Here is a 12292-nt window from a genome sequence, read left to right on the forward strand (position 1 = left end):
TGTGGAAGCTAGAATTTAAGTACAAACCACTCATTCAGTAGCATATAACAAAACTATAAATTAAATAACTTGTTGAAATATTTTCAAATTGGTTTCTTATTGTTGACTAAGGAGATGCCTTTCCAAAAAGGACTAGAAGTTTGCAGACAAGAGAATCAGAAACTAGCACAAAGCTTGGAACAGACTTTGCATGCAAGCAATAATTTACAGATCAAATTAACTCATCTCCAGGATGATTTGTACAAGAAAGAAAATCAGCAAATTCTGCACAACAGGTCAGATGGTTATAAGTAGATAATTATAATAAAACTCTAATAATCGCTTCATCCATGCTCTGGCTTTCATATTCTCTTTCCATTCACGTGTTCTCTTTCCACTTGTTGGGGCCCAGTTCTCACACATCTCTTCAATTCAGTTCGTTGAAATCTTGATTCTTTTGCTGTCTTTCAATTTACCACATTTCCACTTCCCACAGTTACTATTGTTATATCTCATTCAGTAGACAATATCTTAGTGTGTATCATTTTTAAATAGTGAATTAAAGTGTTGAGCTATTAACATGAATAACATTCAGTAATTGGGAAAGCTGCTAAGACAGCACCATCAAAGTCCTGAGTAAACTGGATTATAGAAGCTTTGCTGTACACAAAAAATATTCTTCAATTGTAAAGTACAAAGGAAGTCAAGTTCAATACTGAGAATCATTTGCTTGATTCAGTTTCTTTAATGATTCCCATCTTAGTTTGTCTAATACAAAGTCAACAAAGTGTTTGTTTTATATTATGTTATAAACAGGACTTGATGATGTGTAAAAGTGAAGGTGGTATTTCTAGTTCAGAATGAGGGAGGAAATAGCAAGGGGAAAACAATTGCATCAAATCTCCAACTCAATGCTATTAAAAAAAAATGTACAATGGATTCTGGTTAATTGGGCTATCAGTTAATTAAAGAACAAAAACAAATAGAGAAAATTGCCAGGATTCTCTTTGTTTATTTGAGACACTATGCTACTTCACTGGGACAGGAGACTTGCTGAACAGGTTCTAAGTAGCATCAGTCGCGCACACTTGTGTGGCCAATAGACACTACACTGTGCTTAAAGCCAGCAGTTTTTAAATAGCATCAGTTGTGTTTGTATTTTTAAAAAAACTAGTGATTTTTGTCACTGATAGTTAATGAGAAATGAGCAGTAAGACAATTCTGAACTATTTTGCTCACTGTGGTTTCAAGGATTCAGGCTTGGAGATGTTAGAAATGTCTGGAAGTGAAAATGAAATGATTTCACTACTTCAACAAACTAGGGACTATGAAGAATTTAAAGGTATCAATCAACAATCATCTTGAATGTTACAATGAAAATGAAGATTTGGAGGATGCAATTGTTGAAAGCATTATATGAAGGCAGTCTATTATCTGCACTAGGTGGCTGCACTGATTTTGTTCATCACATACACTGGATGAATTCCTCCGTCGATAACTGTAAGAAACTAACACACAGTTTTACAGTAACATAGTACTATTGGTACTGTCCTAATTTGTTCTGTATTTCATTTAAATATATAGATTGTATTTTTTATACCATTTTAACTATTTCCATGCAGCTTTGGCTAATTAGGGCAGCCACTTTCATGGACTAAAATGTACTGGCCTGATGTATCCCAGTTAACTGGAATCCCCTGTACTTCCAAATAGAGTGGATATACTGTAACCCAATGGAAATATAATTTCTGCATCTAGCACATAACTTTCCTGTCTGCCTACTGAGCACTAGGATATTTCAGGTCTGGATGGACTTGTGGGTTCTCCAAGAGACTCATAGATTGGAAATAGTACCTTTGCTACAGCTATTTTTACTTTATTGCTTCCAAATAGTTTATGGTTTTTAGAAAACCTCTGTACCATCACTCAGGACTCTCATACCCAAACAATTCCAGGTCAAGATTATATGCCCAATCAAATATAAAGAGATTTACTTACACAGCTCTAAAATAAAATATGCTGTGCTATTGAAAATTGGGTTAATCTGGAGTTGAGTAAAGGGTACTTTGCTACTTTTCCAAAGCATAAGCATTCAAAGGCTGTACTTGTATTCCAATAGAGACCTTCTTGCAACTTACTTTGAGGCACATCTGGCTATAGCCCTGTAGGATCTCTGTGCTCCCTTGTAAAAGAATATGCCTGTTACAAATACAGTTCTTTCCCAGCTTGACCAGGTATCCATGACTGTTATCCCAATCTGGAGAGCTCTGCCCCATTCACCTCCTCCCAGTGACAGTTTCAGCACTTGCTAGATATGGAAACCCAACAAGATGGTCTGATACTGTCACTATTGAAGTCCTTGGTCTTTGTGCAACTTTCATGGCCTTAGGATGACTGTTTTAATGCCAAAAATTGGTATTGGGAGATTTCTGAATCAACGTCTTTCTCAGCAGGAACTCTGAGAAACTAATAATATTTTAATGAATAAAGATTTCAACCATAAAAATCAATTTTAAAAGATGTAATATCTACCTCTTTTTGAAAATATTCAAGCTACTTTAAACTATTTAAAATTCTCATTTGGATGATTACACCTGTCATTGCCTTCCTTGTATCTTAATAATTTTGTCTTGCCTTTTGATATCTACATTTTTTAATTGTCTTTCTTCTGCATTTTGTGAAAGACTATGCAATCAGACATGACTGATTATGGAGTTCACAGTTTTTTTTGGTCTTTATCTCTGGAATTTAGAGATTTTACTTTTTATACCATTTAAAGTTGTCTTCAAAACCTAGTATGTCTTCGGCAGATTATGGAAGTTCCATTCCTAAGAGTAGTTCATAACCCGAACAGTTCACATTGGAAATGTGTCCTTTAGCCAAGTCCCCAAATTGTAGAAGATGCCTGCAGCTCCACAACAGCTAGGAAATCCATCTCACTGGTCTCCTAATTGCTTGTCATTATGTTGGGTGTACATGTTGGGTGCTTGTAAGACATATGTTGGTTGTAGCTGCTACAATTTTGAATTGCATAGTGATAACTATATATTACACCTGCCTATATTCTAATCTTTTATTGCCCCTCCTTCCTAAAAAAAAATCTGCAGAGAACAAGAAGTGGAGAATGCAAAAATGGCATCCAAAATGTTCAAAGAACAAATTGAAACTTTGAAAAAACAGTTCCAACGTGAGAGAGAGATTGAAAGAAAAGCCAGTCAGAAAGAAGTAATAGAAGTAAGATAATTACCATTCTATCTTTCCTAAAGCAAATAAATCTAAAGATAATGGATGTGAGTAATTTATGTAAGTGCGTAAAGTCTTCAAGAAGAAAATAATAGTAATAAGGTCCTTTTGTTTTTATAACATTTATATTTAAAATTGTTGGATTCAGAACTTACAGTGGAAAATAGTGCTCATGTTCAAGTAACAAATCAATTACACGGCTGTGGGTAAGTTCGAGTTATACCATCAGCTGGACTTTAAGGGAAATTCAGAAGTATGTACTGTAAATATATATTGCTTAATTGTGTCTGTAGTTCCAATTTTTACAAAATGAGATGGCTTTTGAATATCACTGAGTAGTTGGTTTTCAGAAGGTAAGATTCTGTGGATGTCTTGCTGAGGATGAGAATCCTTTAGAATCTCAGTCAATAGCTCAAAATGGATAAAACCTACTCCAATTAAGCTAAATACAAGTTTAAATTATTAAATGTTTGAAAAAGAATGAGACAAAAAGTTTAGGAAAGGGATAAGAATTAAACTTCAAGCATCATGGAGACAAAATTGAAAAGAAGGGTGGTGAATGAAGGACCAAAGATATAATATTTGAATGCACGCAATATAGGAAATACGGTAGATGATCTTGCAGCATAATTAGAAATTGGGAGGTATGACATTGTGGACATGAAAGCTTATCAACCAAGGATGCACATTGTATTGAAAGGACAGACATGCGGGCAAAGGGGTTAAAAACATAAAGTAATAGAAAAATGCAACATAGAAACATGACCTTCGGTCCATCGAGTCTTTGCAGAACCATTTAAAACCACCTACTCCCTTCGAACTGCACCCAGACCTTAGCCCTCCATACCCAACCATCTATGTACCTTTCCAAGCTTCTCTGAAGTGTTGAAATTGAGCTTGCTTGCATCACTGCAATGGCAGCTCGTTCCATACTTCTATGACCCTCTGAGTGATGAAGCTTACCCTTGTGTTCCCCTTAAATTATTATTAATTATAATGATTATTTTCTGAATGGTGGCCGATTAGGAAAAGGGGAGGTGCAACGAGACCTGGGTGTCATTGTACACCAGTCATTGAAGGTGGGCATGCAGGTACAGCAGGCGGTGAAAAAGGCAAATGGTATGTTGGCACTCATAGCAAAAGGATTTGAGTACAGGAGCAGGGAGGTTCTACTGCAGTTGTACAAGGCCTTGGTGAGACCGCACCTAGAATATTGTGTGCAGTTTTGGTCCCCTAATCTGAGGAAAGACATTCTTGCCATAGAGGGAGTACAGAGAAGGTTCACCAGATTGATTCCTGGGATGGCAGGACTTTCATATGAAGAAAGACCGGATTGACTAGGCTTATACTCACTGGAATTTAGAAGATTGAGGGGGGATCTTATTGAAACGTATAAAATTCTAAAGGGATTGGACAGGCTAGATGCAGGAAGATTGTTCCCGATGTTGGGGAAGTCCAGAACGAGGGGTCACAGTTTAAGGATAAAGGGGAAGCCTTTTAGGACCGAGATGAGGAAAAACTTCTTCACACAGACAGTGGTGAATCTGTGGAATTCTCTGCCACAGGAAACAGTTGAGGCCGGTCCATTGGCTATATTTAAGAGGAAGTTAGATATGGCCCTTGTGGCTAAAGGGATCAGGGGGTATGGAGAGAAAGCAGGTACAGGGTTTTGAGTTGGATGATCAGCCATGATCATACTGAATGGCGGTGCAGGCTCAAAGGGCCGAATGGCCTACTCCTGCACCTATTTTCTATGCTTCTATGTTTCTAAATGTTTCACTTTCATCCTTAACTCATGACCTCTAGTTGTAGTCCCACCCAATCTCAGTGGAAAAAGTCTGTTTGCATTTGCCCTATCTATGTTCTTCATAATTTTGTATACCTCTAGCAATACTCTCTTGAACCTTCTGCATTCCAAGGAGTAAAGTCCTAACCTATTCAATCTTTCCTTATAACTCTGGTACACCAGTTCCAGCAAAATCCTTGTAAATTTTCTCTGTACTCTTTCAACCTTATTTACATCTTTCCTGCAGGTAGATGACCAAAACTGGACACAATACTTCAAATTGGACCTCACCAACATCTTATAAAACTTCAACAATACATCCCATCTCCTGTACTCAGTACTTTGATTTATGAAGGCCAGTGTGCCAAAAGCTTTTTTTACGACCCTATTTAGCTGTGACGCTACTTTCAATTAATTATAGACCTGTATTCACAGATTCCTTTGTTCTACCGCACTCTTCAGTGGTCTACCACTCACTGTGTAAGACCTACCCTGGTTGATCCTGCCAAAGAGCAACCCCTTGCACTTGTCTGCATTAACTTCCATCTGCCATTTTTCCAGCTGGTCCAGATCCCACTGCAAGCTCTGATAGTCTTCCTCGTTGTCCACTACACCCCAATCTCAGTGTCACTGCAAATTTGTTGATCCAGTTAGCCACATTATCATCCAGTTCATTGATACAGATGACAAACAACAATGGGCTCAGCACGGATCCTTGCAACGCTCCACTAATCTTAGGCCCCCAGTCAGAATGGCAACCATCTCCCTCCACTCTGGCTTCTCCCACAAAGCTGATGTCTAATCCAATTTACTACCTCATCTTGAATGTGAGCGACTGAATTTTCTTGACCAACCTCCCATCTGGGACCTTGTCAAGTGCCTTGCTAAAGTCCATGTTGACAACATCCATTGCCATACCTTCATCAACTTTCTTGGTAACTTCCTCGAAAAACTCTATAAGATTGGTTAGACATGACTACCATGCACAAAGCCATGCTGACTATTCAAATAGTCCTATATCCTGTCCCTTAGTCTACCTTCTAGTAACATTCCCACAAACTGATGTCAGGCTCATCGGCCTGTAATTTCCTGGTTTATTTTTATAGTCTTGCTTAAAAAACAATCCTCCAATCCTCCGGTACATCACCTGTCGCTAAAGACGATTTAAATATCTTTGCTAGAGCCCCTGCATCTTCTGCACTTGCCTCCCACAGGGTCTGAGGATACACCTTTTCAGACCCTGGGGATCTATCCACCCTAATTTGCCTCAAGACAGAAAACACCCCCTCCTCTGTAATAAGTATAGGGTCCATGATCTCTCTGTAGCTTTGCCTCACTTTTATAGAATCTGTGCCCATGTCCAGAGTAAATACAAATGCAACAAAAGCGTTTAAGATCTCTCCCATGTCTTTTGGCTCTATGCATAGGTTTCCATTCTAATCTTCCAGGAGACCAATTTTGTCCCTTATAATCTTTTTGCTCTTAACATATCTGTAGAATCGCTTGGGATTCTCCCTCATTTTGTCTGCTAGGGCAACCTCCTGCCTTCTTTTAGCCGTCCCGATTTCTTTAAGTGGTCTCTTGCATTTCATGGACTCCATAAGTACCTCATTTGTTCCTACCTTCTTATATCTACTATGCACCTCCTTATTTTTCTTAACCAAGGCCTGAATATCTTTTGAAAACCTGTTATCTTTACCTTTTATTCTGACAGGCACATATAAGCTTTGTACTCTCAAAATTTCACTTTTGAAGGTCTCCCACTTACCAAGTACCCCTTTGTCAGAAAACAGCCTGTCCCAATTCACATTTGCCATATTTTTTTGATGCCGTCCAAATTGGCCTTTCTCCAATTTAGAACCTCAACCTATCTTTTTCCATATTTACTTTTAAGTTAATGGCATTATGATCACTAGATGCAGAGTGTTCCCCTGCACAAATTTCTGTCACCTGCCCTATATCATTCCCAAATGGGTGATCAAGTATCACATACTCTCTCACTGGGACTTCCAAGTACTGATTAAGGAAACTTCCCTGAACACATTTGACAAGGTCTGTCTCATCTAGTCCTTTTATAGTATGGGATTCCCAGTCAATATGTGGAAAAATAAAATCACCTGCTATAACAACCTTATGTTTCTTGCGATAGTTTGTTATCTCTCTACAAATTTGTTCCTCTAAATCCTGCAGACTTGTTGGGTGGTGTCTAATATCAGCCTATTAACATGGTCATACCTTTTTATTTCTTAGTTTCACCCATGGAGCCTCGCTTGACAAGTTCTTCCATCTGTCCTGATGGGGCACTGCCATGACATTTTCCTTGACCAGTAAAGCCACTCCTCCCCCTTTAATCCCTCCCTCTCCGTCATGTGTAAAACAGCGGAACACCGAAATACTGAGCTGCTGGTCCTGCTCTTCTTGCAACCAAGTCTAACTAATGGCTACAATATCACAATTCCATGTGTTTATCTATGCCCTGAGCTCATCTGCCTTTCTGACAATACTTCTTGCATTGAAATTTATGTTGTCCAGGACATTAATTGCACCATGCTCAACCTTTTGATTCCCAGCTTTGTCTGAGGTCTAAACAGCATCTGTCTCCACAGCCTCTCCACTATCTGTTCTGACACTCTGATTGCCATCCCTCTGAAACTCTAGTTTAAACCCCCCCCCCCCCCCACCATTCCCCACCCCCCTGCAGCACTAGTAAATCTTCCTGCTAGGATATTAGTTGTCCCCCTCCAGTTAAAGTGCAAACCATCATCTCTGTACCGGTCCAACCTTCCCTCGAAAAGAACCTAATACTCCAAAAATATAATGTCCTCCCTACTACACCCAAATCCTTGGACATGTGTTAAACTGAATGAACTTCCTTTTTCTAGCCTCACTGGCATGTGGCATGAGCAGCAGTCCTGAGATCACCGCCCTGGAGTTCCTGCCCTTTAATTCAGCACCTGATTCACTGAACTCACTGTGCAGGACCTCATCACTCTTCCTACCCTTGTCATTGGAATCTACGTGGACCATGACCTCTGACTGCTCACCCTCCCACTTAAAAATGCTGAGAACTCAATCCAAGATGTCCCAGACCTGGGAGACAACATACTGTTCAGGAATCTCGTTCTCATCCATAGAATCTCCTTCCTGTTCCCCTAACTAACAAATCCCCAAATACCACAGCTTGCTTCTTCTCCACCCCCCCTTCCCTTCTGAGTCAGAAAGCCAGACTCAGTGCCAGAGACCTGACAGTATTCAAAGTGGTATACCTGTTGTTGAGGGAGATGGCCAGAGGAGAATTCTGCACTGGCTGTTTAATCCCTTTTTCCATCCTTAATGTCACCCAATTCTCTGTGTTCTGTACCTTGGGCATGACTACTTCTCTGTATGTCCTCTGTATGTACTCCTTCAGCTGCCAGAATGATCCTGAGTTCATCCAGTTCCATTTCCATCTCCATCTCCTTAACACAGAGTGTTAGAAGCTGCAGGAGAATGCACTTCAGACGGGTAAAGTCGTCAGGGATGATGGAGATCTCCCTGCCTTCCTACATCCCACAAGAGGAGCTGTCTGAGAACCTGAGTGAGCTATGTCTTCTCACGCTTTGGATTGTTGATTACCACTGCTCAAAACACCAAACTTCCACGAATTGATTCCCTTTGTACTCATTTGGCAAACCGGAAGAGCTACATCTTCTCACATTTCAGATTGTGGATGGCCGCTGCTCAAAAGTTGGGTTGACTTTGTTGGTAAAATATAAAATCAAATCCTTGGAAAGAAGTAACATAGGAGCAGAAGATGTAGAGCCTTTGTGGGTAGAATTAAGAAACTGCAAGGGTTAAAAGGCCCTAATGGGAATTATATGCAAGTCTCCTAGCAATAGCCAGGATGTGGTGTACAAATTACAATGGGAGAAGGAAAAGGCATGTAAAAAGAGCAATGTTACAATGGTCACAGAGGAATTTCAATATGTAGATAGATAAGGAAAATGAAGTTAATTCTGGATCCCAAGAGAAGAAGTTTGTGGTGTGCAAACAAGATGGCTTTTTAGAGCAGCTTGTGGTTGAGCCCATGAGGGAAAAGATAATTCTGGATTGAGTGTTATGTAACGAAACAGATTTGATTAAGGAACTTGAGGTAAAGGAACACTTTGGAGGCAGTGATCATGATATAGAATTCGCACTTCAGTTTGAGAGGGAGAAGCTAAAATCAGGTGTATTGGTACAAGTAAGAAAAGGTAACTACAGGGGCACGAGAGGGAAGCTGGCCGAAGTTGATTGGAAGAGGACACCAGCAGGAAAGTCAGTAGAGAAGCAATGGTTGGAGTTTCTGGGAGTAATTCAGAAGACACAGAATCGGTTCATCCCAAAGAAGAACATTCTAAAGCGATACTGAGGCATGTGTGGATGACAAGGAAGTCAAATAAAATGAAAAGAAAAGGCATACAATATAACTCAATGTAATGGGAAGCTAGAGAATTGGTAGCTCTTGGAAACCAACAGAGAATAACTAAAAAGCAATAAGGAGAGAAAAGATGGACTATGAAGCCAATAATATATAAAGAAGATACTAAAACTACTTTTTTCATATATAGAAAGAGTGAAAGAGAGGTAAGAGTGGACATAAGATCACCAAAAATGATGTTAGAGAGGTAGTTATTTGTAACAATGAAATGACAAATGAACTGAGCAAGATAACTGTCCTCATAGAAGTTTATAAAATCTTGAAAGAAATGGATAAAGTAGACTGTCATTATTTTTCCCCAAAGGTTGGGGAGCCCTTACTGGAGGGCACATACAAGATAAGAGGGAAGAAATTTAAAAGTGACCTGAGAAATAACTTCTTTATTCAGAGGGTAGTGAGTGCCTGGAATGAGCTGCCAGAGGAAATGGTTGAAGTTGGTACAATTGCAAAATTTAAGAGGTACATGGAGGGGAGGGGCTTGGAGAGTTATGGGTCGAATACAGGAAACTAGGACTAGAATGGAGGATTCTGTGGTGGGCTTGTACCAGTTCAGCAGAAGGGTCTGATTCTGTGGTATATTATTATTTTATGATAACATGACACCACATTGTGATCACTGAGTACATTACATTAAACTAGATTAAGAGCTGGTGGCTTTCTTATAAATTATCTAAATCATTCATAAATATTCTGGATTAATAGCAGCATTAAAACATCATCAGTTATAACTCTTTTCAGATCCTCAAAATGCTCGATGAAGATTATTTCCCACCAACTGCATATAATTCTGAAAATACGTATATGCTTATTAAAATTTCAAATGGATATTTGATTAAAACACTACATTGATTGGCCTAATTTCAAACAATAATGAGGTGGCCTACAGGGAAGAAGTTATCTCTCTGACACAGTGGTGTCAAGAAAACAACCTCTCCTTCAATGTCACAAAAACAAAGGAGCTGGTTGTGGAATACAGGAGGAATGGAGACAGGCTAACCCCTACTAATATCAATGGATCTGAGATTGAGAGGGTAAACAGCTTTAAGTTCCTTGGCATCCACATCACTGAGGTCCTCACGTGGTCTGTACACACCTGTGTGGTGAAAAAGGCACAACAGCACTTCTTTCACCTCAGACGGTTGAGGAAGTTTGGTATGGGCCCCCAATTCCCAAGAACTTTCTTCAGGGGCATGATTGAGAACATCCTGACTGGCTGCATTACTGCCTGGTATGGGAACTGTACCTCCCTTAATCACAGGATTCTGCAGAGTGGTGTGGACAGCCCAGTGCATCTGTAGTTGTGAACTTCCCATGATTCTGGACATTTACAAAGACAGGTGTGAGAAAAGGGCCCAAAGGATCATTGGGGACCTAAGTCACCCCAACAACAATCTATTCCATCTGCTACCATTTGGGAAACAGGACCACAGTGTAAAAGCCAGGACCAACAGGCTCCGGGATATCTTCTTCCACCAGACCATCAGACTGATTAACTCACGCTGATTTGAGTGTATTTCTATGTTACATTGACTATTTTGTTTATTATAAATTACTATGATTGCATATTTAGATGGAGACTTAATGTAAAGATTTTTACTCCTCATGTATGTGAAGGATGTAAAAAAATAAAATCAATTCAATGGTATGTTTAGTTCCAGTGGAACTTGAAGAAGCCCATGTTACTCTGTGCACCCATGTGATTCACATTAACTTGCAAATATTTTTTAACTTCAGCTGAGAAAAGCCCTTGAGGAAACCATATCCAAATCTGCAGAACTGTCACGAGCTAATAGAGAATTACGATTGAAAGTTACTGAATCTGAGAAGAACTTAAAATGTTTGAAGGCAAAGATCAAAGATCAGAAAACACAGCTGAAACACCATCTGGAGACCAAAAAAACTGCTGTTCAAAATACAGAAAGAATCAAGGTATCTATCATAATATTTGGTACCTATGTGTAAACTTACTGAAAAAGATAAGGTATTCAAATTTGGGCTCACTCCAAAATATTCATGTTTCTAACAGTAAAAATGCTGGTTTCATAAACCTATGTTTCTATAATCTGAAACCTATAACATTTTTAACGCTTTCACTTTTCAGAATTTGTAGTTGTTGGCAAGGTTGCAGTTAAATTTTAGTTTTTAGGTTTTTTTTAGGTCCATAGGGATGGTTTTGGGTACAGAGAGGGGAGTTAGAGGTCAGGCCCTGTATCGATGCCAAAGATTGAAGCACTTAAGGCCAGTCGGAGGTACGGATCGAGGGGACGAAGGCTGGCCAGAGGTCTAGTCAAGGCCTGATGGCCGGAGCCTGAGTCTGCCAATCTCTGCAATTCTGCTGGGGAAGTTGGAGTCCAATGTCTGAATCCATGAGTCTGCTGGTGGCCAAAAATGGCCTCTGCTGAGGTTAGAGGACTGTGTATGTGTGTGGATAGGTGGGTGGGATGAAGGGAGGAATGGGGCTTGTTTTGCTGTTGTTGCTTAGTATGTTTTGTTATGTTGTGTTCTGTATTGTTCTAATGAGCATTGTGGACATTCTGTGTTGGTGCTGGAATGTGTGGCAACATTTGTGAGCTGCCCCCATGAGATCCTTGGGTGTGTTGATTGTTAATACAAATAACAAATTTCACTCTGTTTCGATATACATGCGATGAATAAATCTGAATCTTTATTGCCCTTGAGAAGCTTGTGGTGAACCCTCTTGAATAACTGCAAATCTTTTCATGAAGAAGTTCTCATACTGCTAATGAAAATTCCTCTCCCCTCTTATAACATCTTCTCATGCAACCACATGAAATGCAACACTTCTCCCATTACCCTTTCTCACC

General features: G+C 39.5%; 1 protein-coding gene across 2 annotated transcripts in view; it reads left to right on the top strand.

Moving 5' to 3' along the window:
* The window catches only part of LOC140725520 (coiled-coil domain-containing protein 150-like), a 136583-nt gene that overhangs the window by 84472 nt on the left and 39819 nt on the right, over positions 1-12292 (top strand). For both annotated transcript variants that reach the window (XM_073041075.1, XM_073041076.1), the window contains 3 exons: positions 112-275; positions 3087-3213; positions 11202-11396. In XM_073041075.1, coding sequence (XP_072897176.1) covers positions 112-275; positions 3087-3213; positions 11202-11396 — 486 coding nt within the window. The remainder of the gene's footprint in view (positions 1-111; positions 276-3086; positions 3214-11201; positions 11397-12292) is intronic.

This window comes from Hemitrygon akajei, chromosome 3 (assembly GCF_048418815.1).
Source record: "Hemitrygon akajei chromosome 3, sHemAka1.3, whole genome shotgun sequence".
Classification (NCBI taxonomy): domain Eukaryota; kingdom Metazoa; phylum Chordata; class Chondrichthyes; order Myliobatiformes; family Dasyatidae; genus Hemitrygon; species Hemitrygon akajei.